The sequence below is a fragment of the Phoxinus phoxinus genome, assembly GCF_949152265.1.
Source record: "Phoxinus phoxinus genome assembly, chromosome: 17".
NCBI lineage: Eukaryota > Metazoa > Chordata > Actinopteri > Cypriniformes > Leuciscidae > Phoxinus > Phoxinus phoxinus.
The window spans coordinates 17,560,015-17,575,698 of record NC_136892.1 but is presented as its reverse complement, the minus strand read 5'-3'; the positions used below and the strand labels follow the sequence as shown (position 1 = coordinate 17,575,698).

The 15,684-nt window shown below is 35.7% G+C and overlaps 1 protein-coding gene across 1 annotated transcript; it reads right to left on the bottom strand.

Annotated features, from left to right (window-relative positions):
• Window positions 1-13: 13 nt before the first annotated feature.
• On the bottom strand, window positions 14-13,266 carry st14b (ST14 transmembrane serine protease matriptase b). Its single transcript, XM_079586646.1, has 19 exons — window positions 12,876-13,266; window positions 11,748-11,907; window positions 11,512-11,642; window positions 11,289-11,359; window positions 10,488-10,672; window positions 10,285-10,320; window positions 9,968-10,202; window positions 9,692-9,834; window positions 8,143-8,240; window positions 7,924-8,030; window positions 7,121-7,254; window positions 6,923-7,027; window positions 6,694-6,801; window positions 6,484-6,600; window positions 3,584-3,706; window positions 2,910-3,093; window positions 2,564-2,835; window positions 1,011-1,147; window positions 14-910 (listed from the first exon to the last, which is right to left on the bottom strand). The coding sequence occupies exons 1-19, from the start codon at window positions 12,969-12,971 to the stop codon at window positions 749-751; spliced, it is 2,604 nt and encodes an 867-aa protein (XP_079442772.1). The 5' UTR covers window positions 12,972-13,266; the 3' UTR covers window positions 14-748.
• Window positions 13,267-15,684: the final 2,418 nt, after the last annotated feature.

Below are 15,684 nucleotides of genomic sequence, written 5' to 3'. Positions count from 1 at the left end.
AACTCACAACATGAAAAATAAGCAGATAACAATTTCACTTTTAATTTTTATCAAAGAACCCATTAAAGGATCAATGCACATTATGGGAACGTCAATCTCCCAAGGAGGGCATTAACAAAAATAAAAATATGACATTATAACACACACACACACACACACACACACTTAAAATGACATTGAAGAAGAACATTAACTGTCTAGAATAAATTAATACTCTAAAATTGTTTCCTATTATTTAGCCATAAAATGCATTTGTGCACAGATCTGATATTATGAAGACTGGTTGGTATAAAAAGAGATTGTAAAGCTACAATGCAATACAAATAAAAACAAAGCGCAGTCCATTGACATTTTACGCCATCAATTACATTGCAAAAATCCCTGAGAAGCACTCAAGTTTTAATGACTTAGCAAGGCAGCAAGAATACTTTTCCTCCACAGAAAGAGAAACACAGTTCATTTGAGCTGAAAAACAGCATAGTCCATATAGACAAAACACTTTTAAGAGTGTAAACACATACAGAAACACAAAGATACATTAAGAAACTATGAGAGCACCTTATTATGAAAAAAACAAAAACAGATCTTCATCAAAGAAAACTTTCCTGTGCACACCATGTGGGCTGATTATACAAATCTTTTTGGCTCCGGAAACATGACTTGACGAATATGAATGCCTTATTTTTTCCTCAATAACTTTCAATACAGGTTGTTAGGCTTTAGTCCATTTCTTGTCACCGTTGTGACACTAAACCCCTGTCATCTGCTTGATCCAGCTGCGGTATTCTGTGACCCTTGTGTAGACGCCAGGTCTGTTCCTGCGACCGCAGCCATCTCCCCAACTCACCACTCCAGCCAGGAACATGCGCCCATTGCTCTCAGTGGAAGTCATTGGCCCACCTGAGTCACCCTGGCAGGGGAAAGAGAAATATGTTGTACAATATTGAGAAACAAGTTCATGACATGTATCTGAATGTGAAAAGAAAAACAATCAAAAACTTTCATTTTACCTGACAGGCATCTACACCTCCACTCAATACACCTGCACAGATCATGCGTGGTGTTATCCCGTCATCCATCAGCTTGTAGCACACAGTGGTGTTAATAATGCGCACCTCTGCCTTCTGCAACACTGATGCAACATCATCTAGCAGGGAGAAGACATTTTCTTAGCTTACTAACTCATTTTTACATCATAATAACTCTTATTACATCATAATTTGCACTCAATGACATTCAGTATGTAAGTACGTTCTCTCATTATGTGGTTTGGACACATATAGCAACACTACCAGTTTTACCAGTTTTGTTTTAGAGTTTAGACACACTTGACTAAATTTGTGTTAGGCAATAGATAAATGTGCAAAAACGACAACAACAAAACGGCCAGCCTGGCAGTCGTGTCAGACTTATGATTTTGGTTCAAATGCACTTCTAGGATTCATCCATGATTCACTTATATGCTCTGTGTAAAATAAAACCATTTTATATGGTGATTTGTCTATTGTTATTTTCAGACAACTGATATGACTGGATTTTAATGACTGGATTTAAATTTCCTAACAAGTGTACAATTATTTTTATTTTATTTTTTTGCCAAAACTACAATACATTTTTTCATAGAACTTCATAGAAATGTTTAAATGCTTGTGAGGGATCGAAATACTGTGAGGGATCTAAAATAAGATGGCAATACTCCCACACATCCATTTGTGTCATTCCATAGTTCTTTACTTTTAAAATGACATGACAAATTTTAAATGACAAAGTTCATTTTAGAATAAAGCAGGACAGAATCAAGCATGACATTAGTGTAACTGTCCTGGAAAAATTTATACTTTAAAATGGTTTCTGGTCACACTTAGAATAATGGTTCGTCATAAATAGATAACTAAGTGCGAAGTAATGCAGGATAAATGAGTAGTACTACATTAACACTTCAGCTATTACTACTAACTAATATGGAAACTAATATGGAAGATGAGCTAATCAGTGAGTAATAGCAAATTTAGGACTGAGAAAGTTTTAGATAATCAATAATTACTGAAGGAGTTTAGCCTCATTGAGAACCATTAACTATGACAGATTATGAAGAATTACCAATTAATTACCAATCACGACATTAACATCTGAGTCCTTCAACTGTGAGGCATCAATAATAACTCAAGTGTTACCTAGTCACTCTGCAGGAACTACTATTGATAACATGTTTTATAATAGTCCAGATCACAAGTAGTTTACAAGTAGCTACAATGTAATACAAATAACAGTCTATTAGACTAATAGTTTTCCATATTTAAGCAGTCATTCCTATTATAATAAAATTTGGCAAATATTAATAATAAACAACAGTCTAAACTTTTGGTTATGAACACTACCGTTTAAACGTTTGGTGTCAGTAAGATTTTTTCTTTTTTTTCAATCAAGACTTTTATTGATCAAGAAAGCATTAAACTTATCAAGTGTTTGTAACAAAGGTTTCAATTCAAAATAAATAATGTTCTTTTTTTAACTTTCTATTCATAAAATAATCCTGAAAAAATCACTTTGTTACACGACTTACCAACTTCCTCTCTCATCTTGCCCCAGCCAGTGATCCATACAGATTTGCCTGCTGGGAAGTCATGTGAGGCTTCAGGTAAGCAGACAGGCCAGATGTTCTGGCTTAGAGTCACAGGGCTGTCCAACTCCATTAGTGCGATGTCATTGTCGTAGCTCATGGGATCGTAATGAGGGTGAGAAATGATGCGCTTCACACTTTTTAGGGTTGACTTACTAGTCTCACCCTGGTTAAGTAGGCCTAGATAGACTTCCCACTGGTCAGGCTGGGAATACCTAGCAAAAGAACAAACAATCAGTCAGGATCAGTGCAGCAGAAATGGAGAGGACCAAACAAGATGAGAACTCACTTGAACTTTTCACTGTCCTGCACGCAGTGAGCAGCAGTGACAAGCCAGCGGTTACTGATAACAGTCGCCCCGCACACATGACCTTGACTCTTCATGTGGAGGCTGACCTGCCAGGGCCATTCTCCATCATTCGAGTCCTTTCCACCCACAATACGACTGGCCTTGTAGGGCTTTGTCCCGCATTCTACAGTGAATCAGCAAATTGAACAGATATAAATACACATAATATTAATGGCATGGTTTTTTTTTTTTTTTTTTTTTTGCTAGAACTATGGATATAAATAACTATTAACATTGTTACTATTATTATTCAAAACTATTATCTATCATAAATTTACCATTGCATGAAAAATAGATGGGTTTAAACACAGTATCAGAAACACATAACAGAGGTCTTAACCTTCCAACAATTAAAATGGTCAATTTTGACACACTGTAATCTTTTGAATTGATATTCAATTCATTTTATACAAAATTTAGAAAATATGAAATATAATAAACATGTCGGAGTTGAAAACTGTTGTGCTGCTTCATATTTTTGTGGAAACCGTGATAGATTTTTGATGAACAGATAGAAATCTTTTGTAACATTTTAAAAGTCTTCAATGTCACTTTTGTTAACAACAAATCCCTCATGATTTATCAGAGGAAAGAAAGAATAATTTTGAACTTACTACACTCTGCTTCATCTGAACCATCCCCACAGTCAATTTCTCCATCACACATAGGGTTCAGCTTGCTAATGCATTGGTTGTCCTTGCACTTATAGGAGTGATCAGAGCAGCGAATAACTATGGCTAGATATAAAAGAAAAGTAATTATATTCAATAGTGTGACTTATGTTGACAGCAGGTATAGTCAACCTCCAAGATAAATTGTGCTGCTGATAAGAAACTAATTGTGAAATCAAAAGTAAGCAATAGAGGTATACATGCATAATAATATCATTAATATATGCACTTTTTAATATAAAGATAAACTGAGGTCAAATTGAGGCAAAAAAAAAAACAGAAAAGAGGACAGAGCAAGAATGCCAAAAACATCCTGAAAACTGAAGCCAAAGCATTTTGATCGCCCCCTAGTGGCTGGCTGCAGTCTAGGTCATAAACCCCGCCCTCTCCATATAATCGAATGGGACACGAACCAAAAAATAAAACAAAAAAATCTAAATTCCCAAAGATGGTTTCTGTCATTTTAAGTAGTTCTTATCACGCTGAGGTATGTTCGCTTTACAAAAACATTTTTTGGTTTTATTTATAAAGTTATTATATTTTAGTTGTGTTTGCGATTGAGTCTGCGGGAGCGGGACTATGGGCGGGACCTTGATACCTCGGTACTGCAGACTCGGGCTCCGAATGACGTGTAGAGTTGGGGTACTCGAACTCGGACTCGGACTCGAGTCCGGTCTCGAGTCCAATTTTGAATGGACTCGGACTTGTCACGCACTCGAATGAATTTGTACTCGGACTTGACACGGACTCGGGACATTTTAGACTCGGTAAAATGTCCGAGTCCAGTCGAGTCCGGGCACTGGATGACACAAAACGAAATTTTGTGAATTTTTTTTATTCAAAAACGAAACGAAACAACGTTGTTTCAGCGTTGAGCATTGTAGCCAATCACAGTTAAGTGCATAAACACAGTGGCAAATCAGAGGCGTTTTAGAGTCCGCATGCGAATAATTTGCTCAAAATGTATGTTTAGAATCAGCACAAGCTTTATCCTTTCGCAAATCCCCTCATAAACAACAAAGTCTCTCTAGACGCAATATAAATAAGATATTCACTGTGCAGTGCGGACAACTTCAGGCAGTGTTTATGACGAGAGTTTTAGGGAGAGTGCCGAACGCGGTAAGTGATGGCTTAAAGGGAGCGCTGTTGACAATCTAAATAGTTTTGTTTTTCATACTTCTAGAGGACCAGTGGTTACGTTCACACTGTAAATTATAAGTGATAACTGCATTTAAATGTGGGATTGAATCCACTTAATTTTTGTCCTTTGAGTCATGAAATTGCGATGATTTGACACATAGCAACATAAGAACGTGATAACCATAGCAACATTTGGGCGTCTAATAATGTTATCATTTTTGTTGCATTTATACTTTAGTCATAAGTTTACATACTCCTTGCAGAATCTCCAAAATGTTATTTTTATATGTTTTTTAATAAGACGGATCATACACATTGTTTCTATTTAGTACTGCCCTGAAAAAGCTTTTTCACATAACAGATGTTTAATAGCCTAAATAAAATACAAACACAAAATAAAGACAAATTACATAGGCTCAATTTTAATATTGTGTCATTACCTGAATGATCCACAACTTTTTTTTTTTTCTTTTTTTTTTAATGGTTGAGGAAAAATCATCCAGCTCCTGCACATTCTTTGCTTTTCCAGCATCTTCTGCATATTTGACTCCTTACTAGCAGTGACTATGATTGTAAGATCCATACTTTCACACTGGTGACAACTGAGGGACTCATACACAACTATTACAAACCCTGCAAACATTTAGTGATGCACAAGAAGGAAGCATCCGTTAAGAGCCAAGAGGTGTAAACTTTTGAACTGGATCATTGGTGTAAATTGGTCTTATTTGTTTAAAAATGCATTCATTAATTTAGTCCAACCCTTCAGAGGCTAAATAAGATATTAGCATGTACAACACAATAAGAAAAATTTAAACATCATCATCTTGCTCAAAAGTTTACCCCTGGCTCTTACTGCATCGTGTTGCATTATTAAGCATTACCTTGCAGATTCTAAAAGATGTACAATAGGTAAACGTATGACTGGAACTATACATTGCAATCATTTTGTAAGGTTTAAAATATTAATTTAAGAGCTCAGTGTTGAGACCTTTCGCCGGGATTTGATTGACAGGTGATCTGACCAATTATAATGCAGATACACGCCATTTTTGTTCGACAAACAAACCAAATCAGTTAGTAGATTAAAGGCAGTGGACTTGAACTTGAAAAATAGTGTGTATTGATTTCTTTTTTAGAAATTTGTGCTATAACTAGAAGAGATTATCAGTTCACGTGCTGCTTGAACTGAGGCCTACACATTAAAGCACCACAAAACAGTATTTATCGTTTGAATTTCATAAAAATTAAAAAAAATTGAAAGCTGAGACTTTATTTCAAACCAAAAGTACCCTGCTCTGTCTTGTCTGTTGGCACATTGTTAGTGTCCTCTTTGCTCCGACCGAGAACATGTGGAGTGAGAGAGGAATGGCTTGTCGGACGTAGCAACAGTAACCAAGAGGGGCGGGTCTTTGTGAAAGGTCAATTTCAAATCATTTAAATCTTTGTGGACTCGGCCGGACTCGACTCGGACTCGGATGTTAAGGACTCGGACTCAAGTCCGACTCGACCCTCTTTGGACTCGGACTTGGACTTGTACTCGGTTGTTAAGGACTTGGACTCGACTCGGACTCGACAAAGGTGGACTCGGACCCAACTACAGTGGCTTCATTTTTCTACAGTGCAAGGAAGTGGAGACACGTCATCCATCTTTTTTACAGTCTATGCGAAAGACATTGGCATTATTAAATGAAAGTTCTTACATTTCTCACACTGAGATTCATCTGAGCCATCCCCACAATCGTTGTAGCCATTACACTGGTTATATGTTGAAATGCAGCGGCCATTTCGACATTTGAACTCTTGAGCTTTACAATTCCCTGCAGACAAAATCAGGAAAAAAACAACCTTAAAATCATCTGCATTACTCTTGCCCTGTAGTTCATGACTTTGTGAGCTGGTTTCATCCTTACCACAGTTTTCCTCATCAGTGTTATCTCCGCAATCATCCACCCCATCACAGAGCCAAAAAATGGGCTTGCAGAAGCTGTTCTTGCATTGGATTTGAGTCACATTACAGTCTGCATGCATGGGTAAAGAAAGTCATGTAAAATCCCAAATGACACATTCTTATAGTATTTCGAGAGCTTCTCTTTGTGAAAACAACTATAGAAAGACTGAGTACAAGTGGATTAAACTTACTGCAGTCCCTCTCATCACTCATATCTCCACAGTCATTGTAGCCATCACACTGTAGATTTGTAGACACACACAGATCATTGTCACACTGGAACCTCCCAGGACAGGCTGTGGAAAGGTGATTGAGATATTTTTGTCATGATGGACTGGCTTAGAACATTGCGCTTTAAAATCAGCAGAAAACAATACGATTCTACTCACGATTAGTGGGTTCAAAGGCCTCAAACTCTGCAGAAAAGCCCTCGCTCACGTAGGACAGGTCAGAATGAAATTTGACTGTTGCTTGGTTTGATTTGATAGTATACACTGTTTTAGGTGGCTTCTCTCCACATATTCTAATAATGGAAAATAATAGAGTATGCATTAACATGGGTAAGATTTGTTATTATTTTGAAAGATGGCTCTTATTATACCCACCAAGGCTTCATTTATTTGATCAAAAATACAGTAAAAACGTAATGGTGTGGAGTATCATTACATTTTAAAATAATAGTTCTATTTAAATATATTTTAAAATGTAATTCATTCCTGTAATAACAGCGCTGAATTTTCAGCATCATTACTCAAGTCAAGTCAGTGTCACATGATCCTTCAGAAATAATTCTAATATGCTGATTTGCTGCTCAAGAAACATTTCTTATTATTAATATTGAAAACAGTTGTGCAGCGTAAATTTATGAAAACCATGATATATTTTTTCAGAATTATTTGATGAATAGTAAGTTAAAAAAAAAACAGCATTTATCAGAAATAGAAATCTTCTGTAACATTATAAATGTCCTTACTGTCACTTTTGATCAATTTAATGTATCCTTGCTGAATGAAAGTATTAATTTATTTAAAAATAAATTGTACTGAGCCCAAAACTTTTGAGTAGCTGTGCATAAATGATCTACTTCTATATATTTTATAGTTAGTAACATCTAATCAGGTAAATTGTCATTATTTTGAAGCAACAGATCTGTGTAAATAATGCCTTTACAATGAAGAGACTATTGTCTTACCTGTGATTTAACTCCAAATAGTCTGTGGGACAGCTGATGGTGCCCTTTTCAGGGCTATGTATAGAGAACTTGTCGAACCTAATCTTGATATGCTTTCCTGGTGGAACCTGTGAAACAGAAGAACATTTAAGAACTTTCAATAATGTGAGGAACTAATGTAAGAAACAGACCAATGATGAAGGAAAATATAAGTGACAGTTAAAAACAAATCTATTTTACCTCAATGTTCCAGACACACTCAATCTGAGGTGGGTAATGGGAGGGATAGCCAGGTGATTTGAAGGTACCCCGAAGCCCTGTTAGTCTCCCTCCGCAGTCTAAAGAATGTGACAAGTCATTTATTTCACACAAATATTGGCCTTTGATTTGCTTGATTTAACACACAAGTACAGGATCCGGAATTAAAGGGATAGTTCACCCACAAATGAAAATTCTGTCATTTACTCACCATCATGTCGTTCCAAACCTGTATGACTTTCTTCTGTTGAACACAAAAGAAGATATTCTCTGTGTGTGTGTTTTTCTCTCACAGAAGCAAGTCATACAGGTTTGAAATGGCATGAGGGTGAGTAAATGATGACTAAATTTTCATTTGTGGGTGAAATATTCCTTTAACATTTTCCAAAACAACTGGCTTTGACCACTTGCAAGCAGGGGAGCATTAACGCACAATAATGACTGGACACATTTCTGTAACGTCATACAGGCCGAGAGACCTGCTCTGCGCTGAACGCAAGTTCAGTAACTTTTGCGTGGATATGATCTGTGTTATCTGAAAGTTTCAGATCCAGTCCCTGTTTTCCATCAGTGCTCCTTTAGTCTCAATTTTAATTTCAGGAGGTTTTAAATCTGGCGACGGAAAAACAGGAATCCAAATATTGCTTAAATGTAATAATTAAACATTAAAATCCTAATATTTAATTAATTAAACGCGAGCACTGCATGTTACAAGTAAAAACTTTTTCTGTTACACGTTCTACGTGCTCGCGCTTTAGTTTTAGAGCAGTTTGCGATCATCAAATACCCCACATTTATCAAAGTGTCTATTTACACCAAATAATTTCAATACTCTTTGTTTACACCAAGTGCAATAGGCCGCCTTGTCATTAGAGACCATTTAAACTAACTTCGCCCACTGAAGTCTGGTTGGGCCAGACAAAATAATGCATTGTTAACAGTAGTGTGGGGGTAAGTTACAAAAATTTTGATGCAAATCGACCCTTCTTCTGCCCCAAATTGGCTCTACTTCCTTTTCCCATCACATATCAGATCGGAAAGGCATTTATTTTCAATAAAAAATAAAAAAATATTAAAAAAGTGGAAATAAAGTGACTAAAGTTTGTTTAATAATAAAGTGTTTATCGGATAGGGTAGGTGTAGCTTTATTGACCCAATAAGGCGGCATCCATTTTATAATCATTAACACTCTGTTATTATTGCATACCGTTTAATGTACAACAACACTGAGGAGCAAATAGTATCTGCCACTATTTATAATTATAAATATCTCACTACTATTTACACTTATTGCAAATGCAGCTATTTTCACGAAGTGTAAATAGAATCTATTGCTATTTAAACTTAGTGCAAATAGCCACTGCTCACATTAATACCAAGTGATTGTTTTGATCTGCTGATGAATAATGTACACCAAAATGTATATATTAGGAACAAAATCAAAATGTACTATGTTTACATTTTTGTGACAAATGTGTCAAAAAGGGAATTCTGGACCCTACACAGGAGTTTATATATTATTAAACTCTACCTTGAATTATGGCTGGAATCTGAGAGTAAAATGCCCTGAAACCTGGGAAGTTTTTCTCTTCATTTGTAACCAGTGTAACCAGCATGACATTCCCAGAGGAGATGAAAATGAGCTTCTCACTTGGCATGCGATATCCACATTTCCTGCATGGACACGATTGTTAGATTCCACATATCACAAAGACAATGAAAACAAACAGGCACGTGTAATGTTACACTGGTCACACATGCGGTATTGTGTCGTGGAGCGGATGACTGAGAGCGTAAGAACACTTACTCCGTTATGACTTGCTTCTCTGATTGTGCTAATGAGTCATACACTTTGATGAAATCATTACGACAGTCTTTCTCCAGGTCTAGGACGTCAAACTCTAGTCTGATCCTGTGCTCTGGGTCGGCCCGAATCTGCCACTCGCTGTAAAGGTTGGGAGAGTAGGAGGAATCAGGAAAACCTGGAGACCGGATAATGTCTGTCTGGTTCTCATGGGCATGATGAGACCTCTTAATGGACCCTGAAAGACAGGACAAGTTCAATACGAGTCTGAGATATGAACACATAAATAGCTAAATGTAAGGAGCGTATCTTTTACTCACGTTTGAGGTTTTTGCCAGCTAACCGAGCATCCACAGCTGTAATACACACCAAGATATATATGAATTTTGACAGTACACAATTAAGACCGAATAGTGCTAGACTAAAATGAGACCCATATTTCTTTGAAGTTTCTGGTTAGATTACAAGAGGTGACAGACTGAAACTATGCAGGCAATATGAAACCCTCGTCCTGTAGATTTACCTCCTGATGTCATGCCATCAATGATGAGGCTATTGTCAGTCCTGTGATCAGGTAACCTCCGGCTTTTCTGTACATTATTCACCCCATCCATGGATGCTATGGCCTCTTCCACAGCAGATAATTTTGACTCCCGCACATTAAACTCAGACAGGTAATATGCGATGATACCGTTATTACTGCCCTCACTATAGGGGAAGAACATTTTATGAAACTTACAATACAAATCAATGCAAAATAAACATGAATGAGATTCATAGTGTGAAATGAGATTTTGGGGTGGACTATTCAAGGTTCAATACGGTAACTTGTTCATTAACCTTTACATTGTCAATTAGCTTGACTTGACTTTGAATATAAGGGGTGGTGTGATTGGTCACACTTAAATAGTCCTGCAGTATGACAAACTCATTTTTAAGGCAAATTCACACCGCACAGACAAACACTAACAAACAGGTAGCGTTTTTGTTTGTGGGTTTTGTTGGATTGGCGTTGGACGGGGTTTGTTTTCATCCGACTGAACGTTTTCAATCAACGTTTGTCGGTGTCTATTGGGGGAGTGTGAATATTACAGTTATTTTTCATAAAATTCTAAATCCACTTGTTTGTTGGTGTTTGTCTGCGCGGTGTGAGTTGGCCTTTAAAGAACAAATATTCATGCTGTCTGTCAGTAAATTTGAGGTCATACAAGGTCAATTGCATATATAATAACTATAGAAAAATGAAAAGAGTGAACTTTCTGATTGACCTTTCATGTCAACTACCCATTATTTTCTCTCATGAGTGGTAGAATTATTTAATTACCTGAAACCTTGCACACTGGATAGGACATGGTACCTGGACAGCAAGTTCACTTTACCGTATATTGTTTTGAGCTGAAAGACAAGGTAGAATTATGCAAAGTATTAAGATGTCAAAATTACCCTTATGAACTGATTATACTGTACCACTTCCTAGAAATAGCCTTTAATGAAGTAGACAAATAAAAACATGAAAAAAACCTTCCAAAGAAACATGACCACCTCACCTCCTTCGAAACCTTTGAAGCCAGGTCTATATATTCAGTGCTGTTAGAGTTTTCATAAGCATCTGAGAACGTCTGACTAGAGATGGTCAAATAACCACTGAACAACTTCTTCACCTTTCCAATTGGCCTGACTATAACAATGAACATGCTGGAGTTATTGTTTTAACAGAAATCATTCAAAATTGCTGTTTATGGTGATAATAACAGTGTGTTAGTTTACAGGTTAAATAACTCACAATGAAAATGCCACACTAGCAGTCCAGTTGCTAATGCAATTATGACAAATGCTGTGGGTAGACCTATTGCCAGAATCCCCCTGCTCGATATCCTCTTCTTCTCTAACTTCTTTGCATTCGATGCAGGAAGAAACCCCTCTGTCTGGTCAAAGTCCCTTTCCTACAGAGAGATGTAAAATACATGTAAAATATGCTTGTGCTTTTTGAGTTGGTTACATGTGACTGTTACGTATAGAATGAGGACACAGTGTACTGTACATGACTAAAATGCCATTTTAAACCACCCATGTGAAAACAGGCTTTTCCTCTTAAGCAGTTCAATCTCACTGGTATGAGTAGGCCTATGGAATAATGTGGTTGCAACTGTTTTCTAAATCCTGAACCAACACCTTTCTCATCAGCGTCAACAATCCACCCCAACCAAGTATGCGTTGGCACGAGTGTGTGTGTGGGTCACGTGACTGAAGTAGAAGCTTTTCTTAATTGAGGAAAAACAGGTTCTTTTGGATGGCAATCTTTCGTTTAAACATCTTTAAATACATATTTACAGTGGATACTTATTTTTAAAATATTGGTGGAGGATAGGCCTATTGAAGTTTTTTTATTTATTTATTCAAGCTCAATTTAAATTTGAAACTGAAACTACAATGTCAATATAACCACTGGTTTAAGCTAGCCTATATAAAACAGTGAAGCAAATCAAATTAGACAGGCATATACAGTGAATATATAATACACTTAGCCTACAGTTATAATGTAATTAATAATTATTTTATTATATATATATATATATATATATAGCCTATATATATATAGCCTATATATGTATATATATAGCCTATATATATATATATATATATATATATATATATATATAGCATATGGCATAGTATATGTAAGCTATAGCCTATAGGCCTATAATAATTATACAAACTAAAATGGCCTATATATCTTAATATAACAACCGAACAAACGAACAAATGAGGCTGTTAATTGTGTAAATTACCACAAATAACACAAACAGCACTGTACAAAGAGTCCCAGCAGTTGTTTCATGTTAATAACGTCTGAAACAACTGACAACAAGAAAAACAAAGTAGTAATAAATATACTCAGTTTAAAACATACCGGAATTGTTTTCCCAGATTTGTGCGGGTCCATGTCATTCGACGTATTTGTCAACTTGGCCGCTGTCAGTCCGCTGTGTTGCCGTTCATGTGTCATGCAGGCGGCACTTTATCTTCACCTATAGCGAAACCCGCTGACTCGCGCACGCAGGTGTCTGCTGGATTAACCACAAGAAACTAGCCCTTCATCTAGCCATTTTTTGGCATGATCTTATAGAATCGAGACGGTATAACCCTGTTGATTTTATTATTTATGTAGGTTTTGGATATAAAAAAACAAACAGATTTATTGTAAAATCGTAAAGTGACACTTCCCACCCAGTTTCGAGCTGCAGATGAGTCTCTCTCTCGCAACCATCCTGTACTTCCTGTAGACACAAGAACACAGGTGTGACGTGGGAAAACCAGGATATCTATGAATAAAGCAGTAAACATGCTAAAAAAATCTACTAACACATATATTACAAACTCTTAAAAAATAAAGACGTTATTTTGCCTAGTCACTGAAGGAGTTTAACCTTCTGAAAATGTTAATTAAATAAAATGAAATAAAAAAATATGCCAGAATGAATGTCAGGGTTGCAAATTTAGCCTGCATTATTGTTATTACTACTACTACTACTAGTCTACTACTATATTAATATTTTGTCTGTATTTGTTTGTTCATCTTTATCTCATAATTAGTTGGGTACTATAGGGCTGACAAATGCAGTCAACACAGCAATTTGTTTAAAAAGACAAAAATGGAATGAGATTTTCAAGTTCAATGATACGTCTGAAAAGTGAATTACCACAGTGACATGATGAGGTGATGATGATGGACAGACTTTATACATAAACATATGAGTAAAGAGACACAAGAGAGCAGCAAGAACACCCCAAAGAACATCATTAAAACCTTCTCATTAAAGCTCATTAATTATTTAAATATTTGCCATTTTAGACCTTAGGCACTTGTCATCATTAATGGAAAAACAAGGCTTCTCTTTAGACTCTCTAAAAGTCTCATAATAAGGTACCTTTTTTATTTACCCCTGAAGGGTGCATATTAGTACCTTAAAGGAATACATATTAGTACATAAATGGTATATGTTAGTATATTTTGAAAGGGTAGTCCCTTACGGAACAAAAATATATGGGAATATAGGCCTACTGCAAAATATAATGCGATATATCACATAATGCATTTCCACATTGGAAACTAGTGCTTATATTTTTCATACTGCAATATATGCATTGTATGGCCATATAGTAATACATAAACATTTATAAATGAAGACAAAAATAGCTTTACATCATATTCAGAAAGTTTTATCCTTTATTGTGTACATATATTGCACATACATGTTCCCATGTAAATGTCAAAATCACAGAATGAGTTACAACAGAGTTCTAGTTCCCAGCATGCTTTGCTTCTGACTGTTAAAGGAGAGCAAATGTTCAAATGAAGTGTTATTTAATGCTTTTTGCTCAATATTAATATAAAGGGGAGATCTGTTAGTGTTTAATGTTATATTATTTTGGAATTTAAAACGTTTTCTGGTATGTGTGAGTTTTTGGGGTTACCATTGTGCTGAAGAGTATAACCTGTGGATAGATTGACATTTGGCTGAATTCCAACAAGAAAATGTTGTGACTGTGCACTTCTTACACAGTGAAAGTCTCTTGACTAAATACTTTAGTACATGCAGGAATGCTTGTGCTTTTGATAACTATAGCTTGAAAATAAGTTACAATAATATTTTAAATAAATATAAGATATATATCAAATTATATATTTATCTGTGTGTAAATGCTGCATGAGTAAATATTATATATTTGAAATATATTACACATGCAGGACCATATCTGATCACATATTCATCTATATATTATCATCTATGTATTTCTAAATATAAAATTACATACATTATGATATATTAGTAATTGCTACATATTTTTCAATATGAAAACTGGCAATTCTTTATTATTCAATATATTGTAATATATTAACACAATATATTATTCTGTATATACTGTTTTATATACTGTTAAACCATTTAATAGTGATCATTCATATGTTTTCTTTTCATAAGAGAAATTTAGTGTAAAGTCTTACCAAATATATTAGGTAAAACAGAAAGCATAAAGAGTATATGAAAAGTATACAGGTCTATATTTCAACAATGCTAGAAGAAAAGGTTCTATATAGAACCTTAAAAGGTTCTATAGGCGCTTCGTATTTGGAACCCCTAAAAGGTTCTATATACAGAACCCTTTTTAAGGGTTTTTAAGAACCAAAAGGGTTCTTTTGTGTCATTATAGAACCTTTTTAGCATAAAAGGTTCTTTGGAGTTGAGTAAAGAACCCTATGGTTCTATATAGAACCCCAATGAACCCTTTTTATCTAAGAGTGTAGAACCTTTTAGGGGTTCCAAATACGAAGCGCCTATAGAACCTTTTAAGGTTCTATATAGAACCTTTTCTTCTAAGAGTGTGCTTTTAAAAATGTAATATTCAATGTAAGAATCAGGGGAACATGTTCTATCTCTCTATCCATCCAGGGGTTCTTGGCCTGAAAAAGGTTGAAGACCCCTGAGCATGCAACAGATTAAATGTGTACTAAACCACTGGCGACTGGTTGTTTATCTTTATTTTGTGTGTCTTTGTTTTGATGCGCTCACACTCGAAGGCTGTTCTTCCCCAAGGAGGCCATGTTTTCACAAATACAACACACTTGATAGACAGAAGAATCATAAATTATTAATACATGTCATAATGAGGAGATCAGGGAGCAATTTAGGGCAGACTGTGCCCATGCTGTTTTCTGT